The following is a 16,853-nucleotide window of genomic DNA, read 5'->3' as shown; positions in this document are numbered from 1 at the left end:
ACTTACCTTTCCAACAAAAGGAACTAGATGATGTTCACACATGGAAAACATGTCTATGTCCTTCACAATCACCATCTCATCATGGTCTTCATCAAATATAGCATCATTTAGGACATCTGAAATCAGAGGCTTGCTTTAGTAATGTTTCCAATTTTACGGTAAAATAAAGAAAAGAAAAGTTAGCACTCCATAGGTACATATAAATTGACAATCAAGAATGTTAATCCTAATTAAAACATGAACAGCATGCAAATAAAAACTAGCTATTTTTCTCCCACCAAATTAGCAAAGTCTTTTTCTTTAAATCATAGAAAATCTTTAGGATATGGTACTATATTAAAAATGCAGGATTACCAGTGTATTTGCAGCATAGGAGAGGGAGAGAAAAAGAGGGAGGAAAGGAGATAAATTATGCAAAACAAAAGAATAGGTGTTTCTAGCAATAGAAATAGGCTACTTTCACTTTCTACCTTACATCTTCTTGTACCTAACACTTTGTCTATAATGAACATGTAGAAAACTCTATATGAGAAAAAGTTAAAATAATGAGATAAAAAGTTAAAATAATGAGATTAAACACCATCTTTTTTTCCAGGTAGCTGCGGCAGGCTCTGAAAACCTTTGCCCTTTGTTTTGACTAAATAAAGTCTGATCCAACATATCCTTCTGTATAATATGACATTAGCTTTCTGACTTCTGAAGCTATATCCAGGTACCCATAAACTTGACCTCTGTTATTACTAACCCAAATAATTTTCTACTCTTACAATATTTGCTAGCTGTTGTATGCAAGCATCAGACTCATTCTAAATAGTTGCCTTCCTCCCTTCCTAAGGAAATTAACACTATAGTTTTTATGTGTGTGCCTATTCAGGTTGGCTCTGGGTGATGAACAGTGTCTGGTTTAACCTGTGGACATGGTCACATATGGCCAGGCTTACAACAGACTTTTTTTTTTTTTAATTTTATAATATTGTATTGGTTTTGCCATATATCAAAATGAATCTGCCACAGGTATACATGTGTTCCCCATCCTGAACCCTCCTCCCTCCCCATACCATCCCCCTGGGTCGTCCCAGTGCACCAGCCCCAAGCATCCAGTATCGTGCATCGAACCTGGACTGGTGACTCGTTTCATATATGATATTATACATGTTTCAATGCCATTCTCCCAAATCATCCCACCCTCTCCCTCTCCCACAGAGTCCAAAAGACTGTTCTATACATCAATGTCTCTTTTGCTGTCTCATATACAGGGTTATTGTTACCATCTTTCTAAATTCCATATATATGCATTAGTATACTGTATTGGTGTTTTTCTTTCTGGCTTACTTCACTCTGTATAATTGGCTCCAGTTTCATCCACCTCATTAGAACTGATTCAAATGTATTCTTTTTAATGGCTGAGTAATACTCCATTGTGTATATGTACCACAGCTTTCTTATCCATTCATCTGCTGATGGACATCTAGGTTGCTTCCATGTCCTGGCTATTATAAACAGTGCTGCGATGAACATTGGGGTACACGTGTCTCTTTCCCTTCTGGTTTCCTCAGTGTGTATGGGATTGCTGGATCATAAGGCAGTTCTATTTCCAGTTTTTTAAGGAATCTCCACACTGTTCTCTATAGTGGCTGTACTAGTTTGCATTCCCACCAACAGTGGAAGAGGGCTCCCTTTTCTCCACACCCTCTCCAGCATTTATTGCTTGTAGACTTTTGGATCGCAGCCATTCTGACTGGCGTGAAATGGTACCTCATAGTGGTTTTGATTTGCATTTCTCTGATAATGAGTGATGTTGAGCATCTTTTCATGTGTTTGTTAGCCATCTGTATGTCTTCTTTGGAGAAATGTCTATTTAGTTCTTTGGCCCATTTTTTGATTGGGTCATTTATTTTTCTGGAGTTGAGCTGTAGGAGTTGCTTGTGTATTCTCGAGATTAGTTGTTTGTCAGTTGCTTCATTTGCTATTATCTTCTCCCATTCTGAAGGCTGTCTTTTCACCTTGCTTATAATTTCCTTTGTACAACAGACATTTAGAAACAAAAACTTTATTGTTAAAAACTACACTCATATCTGAACAGCGCGGCAGACTGGATATATTCAAGTCATCTAGCTGCGTGATTTCAGAGATTTGGGGATACCCAATCCACACAGCATGAGACAGACGGGAGGAGATAAATAGAGCTTGTAGCCACCGACTGCTATTTTCCCTCAGAAAGGCAGGCTGCTGAGTGAGTCACAGAGATGTGCAAACGTCCACCCACGCAGCCCGACCTTCCGTGGCTCCGTCGCTACTAGAAGAGCCATCACTGATACTGAGTCGTTAAACACAGTTGTCATCGCCCGTGGTAGGCTATTCAGAGACACCTGACTGTCGCAGAGCAGTCATCAGCGCGGTAAACAAAAGCGAACAGGTGGGGTGTAGACACACAGATAAACACACACCCCTGTTGAGAGAGGTTGATAAAATCCAGAGAGGAGAAGGTTCAGGGCCATTCTTTTAAGTAAATACTCCTTCTCCAAAAGCAGTTTTCTATTCTGAATATGAGGCCCTAACCTTCAGCTGTGTTTTTGAAAGAAGTTCAAAAATAGATTCTCAGTGCTCCCCAAAGGATCCTGGAGTTCTCTATGATTTCAATGTAACGGTATTGCCACTCACAGCTGACTAAAATCTTGAGTCACACAAGGAATCTTCCTGAAAGTAAAAACAAAAAATTTTTTCTTAAAGAACAAAAGAGAACTGTCAAATATAGGAAGTGTTCATTTGTCTTCTCTGGCAAAGAATGAGAGCACACCCTTCTAAGTTCTGACAACAACCATAAGGCATGTGTTAAACGCTGGCCGTTGAGTACGCTTATGTTAGCGCCTGGCTCCATCACTAACTGCTGAATCTTGAGCAAGGCACTCTATGCCTCAATCTTCTCAGCTGTAAAATGGTCATGAAAAAAGCGTCTACTTCATAGGGGTATCCTGAGAAGTAAATAAGATAATCCACTTGTGTTTAGAAATATGCAGGTGAGGTCAGTGGTAGATAATTTTATTACTATTACTATAATTATGGTTAAGAGAGTTGCCAAACCATGTTCCCATGCACACTGATATATGTGCATGTGTGTGTGCCAAGTTGCTTCAGTCATGTCCGACTCTTTTCAACCCTGTGGACTGTAACCTGCCAGGTTCCTCTGTCCATGGGATTCTCCAGGCAAGAATACTGGAGTGGGTTGCCATACCCTTCTCCAGGGGCTCTTCCTGATTCAGGGATCAAATCTGCATCTCTTATGTCTCCTGCATTAGCAGGTGGGTTCTTTGCCACTAGTGCCACCTGGAAAGCCCACATTGATGTACATCACAATTTAAAACGCAATAATTTGCTTCTAAGGAACAGACTACAGAAAAGGAAAAGTAGTAACTTCACTATGGAGAAACATGGCAGACACTCCTTTAATCAAGTAATTAAGGTTAACTTTACCAGTAATAGGGGGCTTCCCCAGTGGCTCAGATGGTAAAGAATCTGCCTGTAATGCAGGAGAATGGGATTCAATCCCTGGGTGGGGAAGATCCCCTGGAGAAGAAAGGGAATGGCTACCCACTCCAGTATTCTTGCCTGGAGAATCCCATGAACAGAGAAGACTGGTGGGCTACAGTCCATGAGGTCTCAAAGAGTCAGACATAGTTGAGCAACTAACACAATAAACTGCGAGTAATAAGACATATTGATATTATGCAGCACCAAACACAAGACCACGAGCAGGTCACATCACCTCTGTAGTGTTCTTCCCCGAAATCTGAAACTGCAGTCTAATCACCAGACAAATCGAAGGACATTCTACAAAATACCTAATGTGCGTCTGAGTCAGTCGTGTCAGACTCTTTGTGACCCCATGGACTATATCCTGCCAGGCTCCTCTTTCCACGGAACTTTCCAAGCAAGAATACTGGAGTGGGTAGCCAACAAAATACCCAGACCAGTACTTTTTTAAAGACAGACTCAGAGGGAATTCCCCGGCAGTCCTCTGAGTAGGACTCTGCACTCCCACTCCTGTGGGCCTGGTCAGGGAACTCTGATTGTACAAACCATGCAGTGCAGCCAAATAAGTAAATGAAAAATAAAAAAGATATGGAAAGATCAAGGAACTGTCCACATTAAAAGAGACTAAAGACACATAATAACTGAAAGCAATAGAAAAACTAAAATTGAAATAAAGCCTGTGGTTTAGTTCCCAGTGTTGTGATTGTACCGTGGCCATATGAGACGTTACCATTAAATGAAACTGGGGGAGGGGTATATGGACTCTCTCTGTACTATCTTTTCATTATCCTATAAGTCCAAAAGTATTTCAAAATAAAAAGTTTAAAAGAAACTACAAAACAATGTATATCAACTGTAATGTATAAACAGTGGAGCACTATTCAGCAATAAAATGGGATAAAATAATGATGTGTGTACTGTGGTTGAACATCCTAAAAATTATACTAAGTGAAAGAAGTCACATACATACACACAAAAAAACTATGTGAGATTCTAGAAAAAGTAAATATAGTGATAGAAAGGAGGTAGATAGTTTATCAGAGACCATAGAGGTGGGAGAGAGGATTGGCTGCAAAAGAATACGAAGACATTTTTTGTTTGATTGAGGAAAACCATCTAAACCTTGGTTGTATTGATGGCTATGCAACTGTAAGAGTTTGTCAAAATTCAAATTGTACACATAAAGTTGGTAAATTTTATTGAATACCTGTTGCAAATTAATAGAGCTTTCTTTTAAAAAAATTGTGGTATAGTATGCAACTTTTTGTGTAAAAGTCGAAAGGAGGAGTTATGAACATAAATACATAAACACTTATCTTCAAAGAGAAACACTAGAAAAATAAGCCAAAAAGCAAACAAAATGATTATCCATACAGGACCAAGAGAACAAGGGGAAAAGGATACCATGGAAGTGAGATATCTTTGAATAAAATTTGTTCTATAATTTTGAACTTGAAATCATACAACTGTTTTACATACTCAAAACTAAACCAAAAAGAAGAAAACCAGCGACCTCCTATGTTGTCATGCTTTGTGTGCTAATGGAACACTGATACGTTGCCTATATCCCATTTCATTAAAATGGACCCAGACTATAAATCTGACCCAGCCGAGTCATTTTTCTTCAGTAATGAAGTCTCCCTGCTATATGTATTTATGTTTTGCTGCAACATATCTGAAAGCTACCATCTGTAGCTAATAAGAACAAAACACTATCACAGATTGTTTTAATTTCCTGCCTGTTATCAGCAGCAAGGAGGTAACCCTGGAAACAAGGATTTATAGCCTTCTATTTCCTACTGTTGGTCATAACCAACAAAAGAACCAAGTTGCCTCCAAAAGTTAAAGGCCATCTATAACACCACCACACACAAAATGTATAAAAATATACCTTTCTCATGTCGTTAATGATTAAGCAATGACAACAAATAACCCTGCTGGGCAGCCATCCCTCAAGTGTTTAGTCCCTTCCTGAAAGCGCACCCTCTGAACCAGGAGTTCTGACTCCTCCAGTGAGCTTGTTAAAACACAAAATCACTGAACCCTGCTCCCAGAGCTTCTGATTTAGAAGGTCTAGGTGAGCCTGAGAATTTACATTTTTAACAAGTTCCCAGAAGATGCTAATGCATCTGGAACCACACTCAAAGCAGCTGTTTTGAAGTATTCCATGTTCTGTGCTGCTACAGAATCTTTACACCTTCAAATGCTCGTAGTTACACAACATATATCTTAAGGAACACAGACCTGTTTTTGCAGGGGTAGAAGGAAACTCCTAGGGGAAATTCCACACAAAAGGAAAATTATATCTAATGAAATTTCTTTAGCATGAATGGTAATAGTAATTAGCACTATCCTGGATGTTTTGTGATCAGCACCAAAAATTAGAGATCTCTGAGGAAGTAAGAATTGCACAGCCAATGCACTGTCTGGAAGACAGCATTTAAAAATGACGGAAGAAGACCTGGAACACTGGACATGTGCCCGATTTAAGCAACAGGAGAGAGGGAATGGGGTCTGCCTACTGCTTTCAAAATTAAGACAGAAAATGACGAGACCTAATAAGGCATCAGACTTCTGTGCTCTTGGCTGGAATTAAATCAACTCAAGGGGCCAACAAAGATAAGCCCAACTGATTTAGTGTAGAAACAGCTGAATCACTGGCCTGAACCCTCTAACATTAGAGCTGCCTCAACCAGCATACAGGACTTATTGTGTTGTACTTCCTGCACCACTGTTATGCGTGCTTATTTCTCCCAAACTTGGAAGTAAGTACTGCAGCTTAAGGCTTTGGCGTTTCCACACAGTGCCCTACATGCCATGCGCAGAGCCAGAGCTAAACAGAGATCTTCCATTTTATCTAATTAATACGTCAGTCTTTACCCTGTGATTTACTTCCTTAAAATAGAAGAAACTTTAAAGAAACTCATGTGGCTAAGGGAAAGTAAGAATTCTTACTGTGGTATTATTGGTAATAACATATATTCGGTATTTAAGTGTGCATCAGAAGAACAATTATACATCTTACTTAGAAAAGCACTAAAACAGACTTCCCTGGCCATCCAGGGGCCAGAATCCCATGCTTCCAATGCGGGGGGCCTAGGTTCAATCTCTGGTCAGGGAACTAGATCCCATATGCTACAACTGAGAGTTCACATGCCACAACCACGACCCAGTGCAGCCAAATAAAAATAAATTTTAAAAATATCATTAAAACCATCAACTAAGATATCTCCTCCTCTTGAGCAACAGTAACCTTCTACCAAGATGTATGCTTGATTGCATGAACCCCTTTGTCAAAATCACATATGTACTGACCACCCTGCTTACCTCTTCTGAACAGTTTTCAAAGTTCTCTGAGACACTGTCTCTTGGGTTATAATCCTCAGGTTGACTGGAATAAAATTTTCCATTTCTTACTTAGACTGACTATTGATTAATTATTCCATCAACCAGAATATAACCATTTAGAAGAAATAAAAACAAGACTACTCATTTGTGGACATACACATAAAATGAAAACATAAATATAGGCATGAGAGTAAGAGAACAAATTCACAACAGTGGTTAACTTTGTGAAGGGCGGGCAACAGGATCAGAAAGAGATAATGAGCTTTACATGCATTTTTAAAGCAATTATAGCAAAATATTAAGGTTTGCTAAAATCAGATGAATGCTGGCTAAACAAATTCTTTATATTTTTTCTTATATATTTGAGATATTTCATTAATAATGAAAAAAGATTCTTTAAACTGAGCTCATACACATGTTGGTGGGGTTTTTTCCCCCCTGAAAAAAGGCAAGCAACTAGAGTAGGATTTCATAGCAAAGACTGTTTGTAAAGCTACAAACTCCTTCAGAAACACACTAAATCACACTCTGCAATTAAAAAAAAGGCTTCTGCTCTGAGTGTGGCATTGAAATGTTTGCTTTCTACCTCTTGTCTGAAAAGTCTGTCCTAAGATCAATATTAAAACAAATTAAAAGAGGAAAGAAAATCACTATTGCCACTTTCATTTCCATCATGGTACTACACATCTTGTTAGTACTTACAACACATACAGCTTTTAGCACTTAACAAGACAAAGCTAACATTTGTGAAAACTGGCCAAAATAAGCATGAACCCAAACATTCCACAGACTGACATAATGACAGAAACTAAGATGACTTTAGACAATCATTCACACCATCTGCTGGAGTAGACAGAGCTGCTGCACGCTTTGATATGCTCCATGAACTTACTTCACAAACTGCAAGTTTGTCAGCAGGAAAGATCCAGTGCAATGCAGAGAAAGTAAAAGTCTGGTTATTTTGGAAATTTTCCTTCCTGCCATCCTTCACTTCAGGTTCAGTCGCTCAGTCATGTCTGACTCTTTGTGACCCCATGGCCTGCAGCAAGCCAGGCTTCCCTGTCTATCACCAACTCTAAGAGTTTACTCAAACTCATGTCCATCAAGTCGGTGATGCCATCCAACCATCTCATCCTCTGTCGTCCCCTTTTCCTCCTACCTTCAATCTTTCCCAGAATTAGGGTCTTTTCCAATGAGTCAGTTCTTCACATCCAGTGGCCAAAGTATTGGAGCTTCAGCATCAGCACTTCCAATGAATATTCAGGACTGATTTCCTTTAGGATTGACTGGTTTGATTTCCTTTCAGTCCAAGGGACTCTTAAGAGTCTTCTCCAACACCACAGTTCAAAAGCATCCATTCTTTGGTGCTCAGCTTTCTTTATGGTCCAACTCTCACATCCATATGTGACCACTGGAAAAAACCACAGCTTTGACTATATGGACACGTCGGTGAAGTAATGTCTCTGCTTTTTAAAATGCTGTCTAGGTTTGTCATCCTTGGCAGAGGTAAATTCTCATATTGCTTCTAAGCAATTAAAATATAGTTAAGACAACATGAATAGACCTTGAGGGCATCATTGTAAGCGAAATAAATCAGACAGAGAAAGACACACAGCATATGATCTCACTTATAAGTGGAATCTAAAAAGGCTGAACTTGGAGAAACAGTCTAATGGTGGTTACAAGGGGTTGGAAGGGTGAAGGAGATTGGGAGAGGTTAGTCCTAGAGTACAAACTTCCAGTTAAAGATGAATAAATTCTAGGGATTTAATGCACAGCTTTTTTTTTATTACAATCAACACATAGGACCGGACAAGGTCAGTTTTCATTCCAGTCCCAAAGAAGGGCAATGCCAAAGAAAGTTCAAACTACCATACAGTTGTGCTCATTTCAAATGCTAGTAAGACTATGCTCAAATTCCTTCAAGTTAGGCTTCAACATTACATGAACTGAGAACTTCCAGATGTTTAAGCAGGGTTTAGAAAAGGCAGAGGAACCAGAGATCAAATTGCCAACATTTGCTGGATCATAAAGCAAGAGAATTCTATGCAAAAAAAAAAAAAAAATCTATGCAAAAGCTTTTGACCATGTGGATAACAATAAACTGTGGAAAATTCTTAAAGAGATGGGAATACCAGACCACCTCACCTCTCCTGAGAAACCTGTATGCAGCTCAAGAAGTAATAGTTAGAACCTCACATGAAATGAATGACAGGTTCAAAATCGGGAAAGGAATAAGACAAGGCTGTATATTGTCACCCTAACTTTTATGCAGAGTACATCATGCAAAATGCGGGGCTAGATGAATCACAAGCTAGAATCAAGATAGCCAGGGAAAATACCAACAACCTCAGATATGCAGCTGATACCACCCTTATGACAGAAAGTGAAGAGGAACTAGAGAGCTTCTTGATGAGGAAGAAAGAGGAAAGTGAAAAAGCTGGCTTAAAACTCAACACTCAGAAACAAACATCATGGCATCTGGTCCATCACTTTCATGGCAAATAGATGGGGGAAAAGTGGAAACAGTGACAGATTTTCTTTTCTTGGGCTCCAAAATCACTTTGGATGGTGAGTGCAGCCATGAAATTAAAAGATGCTTGCTCCTTGGAAGGAAAGCTATGACAATCCTAGACAACATATTAAAAAGAAGAGCCATTGCTTTGCCAACAAAGGTCTGTATAGTCAAAGTTATGGTTTTTCCAGTAGTCATGTATGGATGTGAGAGTTGGACCATAAAGGAGGCTGAGCGCCAAAGAATGGATGCTTTTGAACCGTGGTGTTGGAGAAGACTCTTAAGAGTCTCTTAGGGACTGCAAGGAGATCAAATCAGTCAATCCTGAAAGAAATGAATTCTGAATATTCATTGGAAGGACTGCTGCTGAAGCTGAAGTTTCAATACTTTGACCACCTCATGCATAGAGCTGACTCATTGGAAAAGGCCCTGATGGTGGGAAAGATGGAAGGCAAAAGGAGAAGAGACAGCAGAGGAAGGGATGGTTGGATATAATTACTGACACAATAAACATGAATTTGAGCAAACTCTGAGAGATGGCGAAGGACAAGGAAGCTTGGCATGCTGCAGTTATGGGGTAGCAAAGAGTCAAACAAAAAATCACATATTTGAAAGTTGCTAAGAGAATAGAACTTAAAAGGGTGGTAATTCTATTGTAACATATACATGTATCAAATCAAAACCCTGTACACCTTAAATTTTTACAATGTTATATGAGAATTGACACTTTTGAAACATGGTGTTGGAGAAGACTCTTGAGAGTCCCTTGGACTGCAAGGAGATCAAACCAGTCAGTCCTAAAGGAAATCAGTCCTGAATATTCATTGGAAGGACTGATGCTGAAGCTGAAGCTCCAATACTTTGGCCACCTGATGCAAGAACTGACTCATTGGAAAAGACCCTGAAGCTGGGAAAGACTGAGGGCAGGAGGAGAAGGGGATAACAGAGGATGAGATGGTTAGATGACATCACCGACTCGATGGATATGAGTTTGAGCAAGCTCTGGGAGTTGGTCAGGGACAGGGAAGCCTGGTGTGCTGCAGTCCATTGGGTCGCAAAGAGTCAGAGATGACTGAGTGACTGAACTGAATTGATATCAATTATATCTTAATAAAACTGGGGATGGCGGGGGCAGGGGGAAGATAGCCATGGCTATGGAAATAAATGTTGGATGCCCTCAAAACAGTACCGACATACATGTTTCATTCAGCAACTACAGTGGCAGTCATTATCCCCATCCTTTCAGCAGGCCTTATCGTGAACTCAACATCTATCAGTGACAGACATGTTTCATATAGAAGTTAAAGACCTTTTTCTTGATTACAACAGTAATGTTCGTAATAGTTTATTCATAAGACAATAAAATACTGAAATGAGCAAACGGAAGCACATAAAACCTCTCTACCCACAATTACTGACTGGCTCTTAGGGAACTACACGCACAATGGTTCAAGAAGTTGTATGGTAAACCAGAAGGAATGAGCTCGCTCTCAGGCTCTGCGCAGACTGTGACCTGGCTGGCAGGGCCCTTACAGGTAAGATGATGGTTTTGAAAAAGGAATTCAACATGACTCCTAGGTTCTGGCTTGCACAGTTCGGGCGTGTTGGAAATCAATGCCAAATTACAATAGAATTACCCTCCCACCCCACTGGTCAGCTTTTGGGACGTGCACAGCAATGGCTAGTGGCTTCCTGTACTGAGGCAGAGAAAAGCATCTGTTTTATTCAGATTGATTCATGGATAAAACTGAAGGTTGCCAATCATATACACTAGTAACTCTCAAAGTTACCTAAGCCAAAGAACTCTCATTCTGGTCACAGTTTACTACTTTGAAAATTTGTAGTAGATGAAAATAAGATCCTTAAAAGGCTATTTAAAGAAAGAAACATGGTATACTCAAGGAGTCATTAAACCACACACACACACGTGTCAAATTCAGTTCTTTAATTGGACAATTCTGTATATCTTCCACAATCCAGCTGTGTAAGTGAAAATGGAACTTATAAAATAGATGGTGGTAACAAGGTCTGGTTCGTGGCAGTTCTAAAGAAAGAACACACCAATCTGATAAACTATCCGTTTGCTTCAAAGTCTTTAATACATTCATCCTTAGCATTTAGCTTCACTTATGTCATGAGATTTCATACTGACGGATTTTATAGAACCATTCCATTTTATGGAGCCATTTGACAGATTTGACAACAAATAAGTACCAGAAGGGTGTACAAGCCTCTATCATTCATGACAAATGATTAAAAGATGAGATCATCTTTTAGAACAGTGGCTCCCAATCGCTTCTCGGCCTTTTGGCTAAGATCAAGTGCGGAACAGTGGCTCCCAAATGTAGCCAATCATAGGAAACCCTGGAAAATATAGTTTCCCAAGCCACCCTGACAAAGTCTAATTCACTGGCTATGGGGTGATCCCAGGATTATGTCGTTTAAAAACCCAAGCAATTCCAGTAATCAGTCAAACCAGGAGCACGTGCTTTTAGGGGTGAGAAAGGATGAGGACTGAAAATGGACCTACTACTGGCTCTGATTTGCTGTTCAGCAAGGCCTGAATGGTGGGCAATATAATTTCTCTCCATAAACCCTCACTGCAGTCACCAGAGCAGAGGGTGACAACTCAGGCAGAACACTGTGAGCTCTGCACAAGAGGCCTGGCAGAGGGACTGAGGTTGGGGGCAGTGGGGCGGGTGACAAGAGCAGAGAGGAAGGGAAGAAGGTGCGGCTACCTTCAGAGCAGGTGGCAGAAAGAACCACGTGGTCCAGCAAAACGCAGAGGAAAGAGGACCTCACACGAGAAAGTTGTTCCCATCTCCCTGAAAAATATCAGCCATTTAAGAAACCAATTGGCTCCTACAGCTCACTAGAAATCAGTTTTGAGAATAACATGATCAAGTTCTCCTAGGAGTCCTGTACTACTACTTTCCAAGCTGGACACAAACATATCAAACTGTGATATCAAAAACCTTAAGATCTGAGAAATAAGCCTACATGTAAAAATATTCAGAGAAAGACCATAGCTAAACTACAAAAGTAATAGTTTCCATAAGGGGAAAATTATGGACCAGGAAAGGAAATACAGTTAAACTAAAGATACAGATTTGAGCCAGGCCTTAAAGATAGACAGAGGAAAGAGGGGGGTTTCTAGAGGGGGTGAGGAAAGGAAGTGCTATATGAAATGAAATAGGGAGGTGGGAAACAATAAAAAGAAAGGTGCACTGCCTGAATGAGTCATGCACTCGGCAGAAACTAGGTTCCCTTCGTTTAGAGCATTTTTCTTTCAAGTGAAAATTTACATTTAGTTCATGGCCACTTTCAAGTCCTGCCACACTCTGCACTGGTCAAAAGTTATCATCCCCATTGACAGATGAGGACACTGATGCTCTATTTGGAAACACTAAGTGCCTGCTGAATAAGAGCCCACTGTTTGTTCAAGAGCTGGAGTTTGACCCCTGTCCTCTGACTTCCAGATGAGAGCCTGATCACCAGCCACCTGAACCTGGAGAGACCAGACTAAATCGGGAGTTGCTGCACCTATGAGGTGATGAAATCCAAAGTCAATGACATCAAAGGAAATGTTGTCATTGTTTTTCAGTCTCCCAATTGTGTCCGACTCTTTGAGACCCCGCAGACTGCAGCATTCCAGGCTTCCTTCTCCTTCATTATCTCCCGGAGTTTGCTCAAACTCATGTGCATTGAGTCGATGATACCATTCAACCATCTAATCCTCTATTACCCCCTTCTCCTTTTGCCCTCAGTCTTTCCCAGCACTAGGGTGCTTTCCAATGAGCTGGCTTTTCACATCAGGTGGCCAAAGTACTGGAGCTTCATCTTCCACATCAGCCGTTCCAATGAATATTCAGGGCTAATTTCCTTTAAGATTGACTGATTTAATCTCCTTGCTGACCAAGGGACCCTCAAGAGTCTTCTCCAGCACCATAATTTGAAAGCATCAATTCCTCAGTGCTCAGCCTTTTTTATGGTTCAACTCTCACATCCATACATGAAGAGAGCAAATCTAATTTTTTTAAAGAAAGATAAAAGTAGTTATAAATATGGAGGCTGAAGGAGAGGAGAGGGTCAAGCTAACTGCCAGCCCAGGAAAGCGGCTAGAAAGAGTGGCCTGATACCAACTGGCTGCTGGAGCCCAGAGCTGTTGCACCTCAATGGCAAAATTCTGTTTTACCAACTATTTATTTGGTTTATATGCAGGAAAATTCAGTAATGTAATGCTATTTTGACCTTTACTTTTTGAAATCAAACTGGAAGTTTCAGGGGAAAGGAGAATCCCATTAAATCTTCAAACTAATAAAAAGACTTTTTTAAAAAAGGAAATTCTCCATGGCAGTTTATCCTAGGAAACCAGTAAAAGACTATTTTTCAAACCAATTAGAGTCTTACAATCTTCAAGATCCAAATATTGTATCTCTTCTAATTGTGATATTACATGAATAAAACAGTGCTCCTGCTGAAAATGTTTTCCCTGAATTTAATTAAGTCTTTAGACCTAAATTCCAGTTTCCAGGAATATGAGAGCTAGAGAAACAAGTTGAATGAAAACAAGAAGAAAAGAATCACACAAATCTCAAAGGTAGAATATCTTACGGGAGAACTGACAATCTCTGATAAATTAGGGGGAGGAGGGTAGTAGAACTTTAGATTAAAACCTAATGATCAAATGCAAATGTATGGATACTGAGTGGGTCATAGTTTGAAACAAATCATGAGTGAAAGACATTTGAGATAACTGGAAAATCTGAATGTAGATTAGGTACTAAATGATATGAAGGAATTAATAGTTTTACTAGTTGTTGTTGTTTCGTCACTAAGTCATGTCTGACTCTTTGAGACCCCATGAACTGTATAGCCTGCCAGGTTTTTCTGTCCGTGGGATTTTTCAGGCAAGAATACTGGAGTGGATTGCCATTTCCTCCTCCAGGGGATCTTCCCAACCCAAGGATCCAACCTATATCTCCTGAATTTGCAGGCAGATTCTTAACACTGAGCCACCTGGAAAGCCCTAGTTTTACTAAGGATAGTATAAATGGTTAAGAAGAAAAACACCTTTGAGTGTGACACTTCACCTCAAAACACACACCTCTAATTTGCTCTCGGAAAGGAAGAGGCCATACCAATGTGACAAAATGTTAATTTTGAATCTAGGTAGTAAGTATATAGTTGTCCCTTATACAATTTTATCTACTTTTATATTTGGAAGTTTTACATAATAAAAATTAAATGTAAAATAAAACATGATGATTCTAACAGAATATCAGTTTTCTTGGTATTACAGTTTAACCAACATTTCCTCTTCTAAATGATATGAAGATTTATAATAGACTAAAACCTCAAGTTCTAGTTTGACTAGCAACTGTTTATTCTTCTTGAAGAAGTGTCTACAAGACTCCTGAGGGGAAAGTCTTTAAATAAAGGCTTTGTACAATCAGAGGGGCTAAGGTTAGAAGACCACCAACCCTAAAGAACGCATCAATGAAGAAACTTAAAAAAAAATCTGCGTCACAAGAAAAATAAGAGAGTCCTGTTACCATAGAAACTATCTGTGTGGCTTGAATGTTTCAAAGGAACACAGCACCTTGAGCAACAAAGAAAGCCTGTGGTCCTTGCTAGGACCTCACCTGTCAACTGCTGGAAGTCAACAGAGTGAGCAAAGAGTCCATGCTGACAAGTGTGCCCATAGTCCAGAGACAATTCAACTCTAATCTATCTGCCACTTCCTGCAGTCCAGATCCATGACAGTCCTGAAAGTGATTTGAGTAGGGTCACAAAGTAGTTAGTGTGGATGCCCTGACTAGTCCAGACTAGTTGTTCTTCCCATTATGCCAGGATGATTCTTTGCTAACACACTAAAATGGCTTGAGAAGCACCAAATGGACCTTTAGTATTATAACAGTGAGCATTTATAACATGTAAATATGCAGTTAAAATACTTGTCTTTCTGATAAACTACTTCACTTGTAAGGAGTCACCCTCAAAAAGGTTCAGTTTATTGTGAAGGGGGTATAAAAAGAAAGAGATGCATAGTAAAATGAAACAAACAAAGAAACCCAGCATGGCCTAAGTTTGGCCTCCACTGAGGCAAAGCCTAAAGGTGCTAACAGCTGGCGGCTGTCAGCTCACTGCACCTTACCCTCCCGGCTGAAAGGCAAATTGTGTTTGATGGGCAACCAGAGTGGCACACCTCCACAGTTCCCTGTGCGTTGACTGAAGCACTTCTGTACTGAAGGGGTGGTGAATTAGAGAGGTGTGACCCACAGCAGCTCTGCCTTAAAGTGGTCTGGCGTTCCCCAAAGCCTTGCCAGGTTCACAGCCTCTCAGGTGAACTCCAGCACCCAGCACCCTCATCACTTCTCACGGACATCTTACCACAAGTGCATAAAGTATACAGCCGGTATAACTGTATTTTAAGCTATATTAGTGACAAATTCCTTGTTTGGGATGTTTGTCAATGGCCTCTTGAACTGGGCCCTGATTCCTACTTGGAATAAAAACTAAGACAGGTACATAAAACGAATCATGCCTCACAGCGACAGCCACGAATTTCACCGAAACAGCATCTGGACAAACGATCTCAAAAAAATTCAGCAGAGAACTCAGCAACTGCCAATTTCCTCCTCTAAACCTGGATGCTTTTTCTCAGAACTCCAGAGAAGCGAAAGATGTTGATTGGGCTGGGGAGAAGGGGGCGGGGGGAAAGACTCTTACGTTTAGCAACCAAACCCATCCCCCCAAAAAAGAGGAAAAATTAGAGGAAGAGAGCAGACATAATGACCAAATTCTGCAGGACAAGCCTCATGTAAGACGTATGCCTGAGTCTCCAGCTCCAGTGTGAGAAGGAGAAAGAGTGGTTTTTCAAACCAGGCTATGCACTAAACTAAAGCGCTCAATTGCCCTCCTAAGGAGAGGGTGATGGAAGATAATTTTTAAACACAGGCAAGAGGCTGGAACACAATAAAACCTCACAGCTGTGGTGAGGAAAGACAGGAGGAAATGAGTCAAGTGTTTTCAGAAAGCAGAGACATATTCCATGTCTGTAAGATCCATGTCTGTAAGATCATGTCTGTAAGATGGGAGGAGGACATCTAGAAAGCAAAACAGCCGGTAAAGACGTCACTGGACTTCAGGTGAGAGGTGACTAAGAGTCAGACCAAGGCAAGGTTAACAGAGTCTACAGATATTCACAAAGTACAAAAGCCAGAACGTGGGGCACAAGTAACCAAGGCGATTAATGAGAAGGAAGAATCACAAGATGAAATGAACAAACTTTACAACATTTATAAAGTTTGTAAATGTGTTCAGGTAAAGTTGTCCATTAGAAGTGCTGACTTGCCAGAATGGACTTTAAAAACATCAGCGAAAGGAGCCAGCCCTTTCCATGCTGATCTTTAAAAAGTTTAAAATAAACCTAACTGCTTTGAAAGCTTCATTTAAT

General features: G+C 40.1%; 1 protein-coding gene across 1 annotated transcript in view; it reads right to left on the bottom strand.

Moving 5' to 3' along the window:
* The window catches only part of GCH1 (GTP cyclohydrolase 1), a 52,930-nt gene that overhangs the window by 18,589 nt on the left and 17,488 nt on the right, over positions 1–16,853 (bottom strand). The window contains exon 2 of the mRNA XM_006064866.4: positions 7–116. Within this exon, the coding sequence (XP_006064928.1) occupies positions 7–116 (110 nt within the window). The remainder of the gene's footprint in view (positions 1–6; positions 117–16,853) is intronic.

This window comes from Bubalus bubalis, chromosome 11, assembly GCF_019923935.1.
Source record: "Bubalus bubalis isolate 160015118507 breed Murrah chromosome 11, NDDB_SH_1, whole genome shotgun sequence".
Classification (NCBI taxonomy): domain Eukaryota; kingdom Metazoa; phylum Chordata; class Mammalia; order Artiodactyla; family Bovidae; genus Bubalus; species Bubalus bubalis.
The sequence above is the reverse complement of the archived record's forward strand: the minus strand, read 5'-3'. Positions and strand labels throughout refer to the sequence as shown.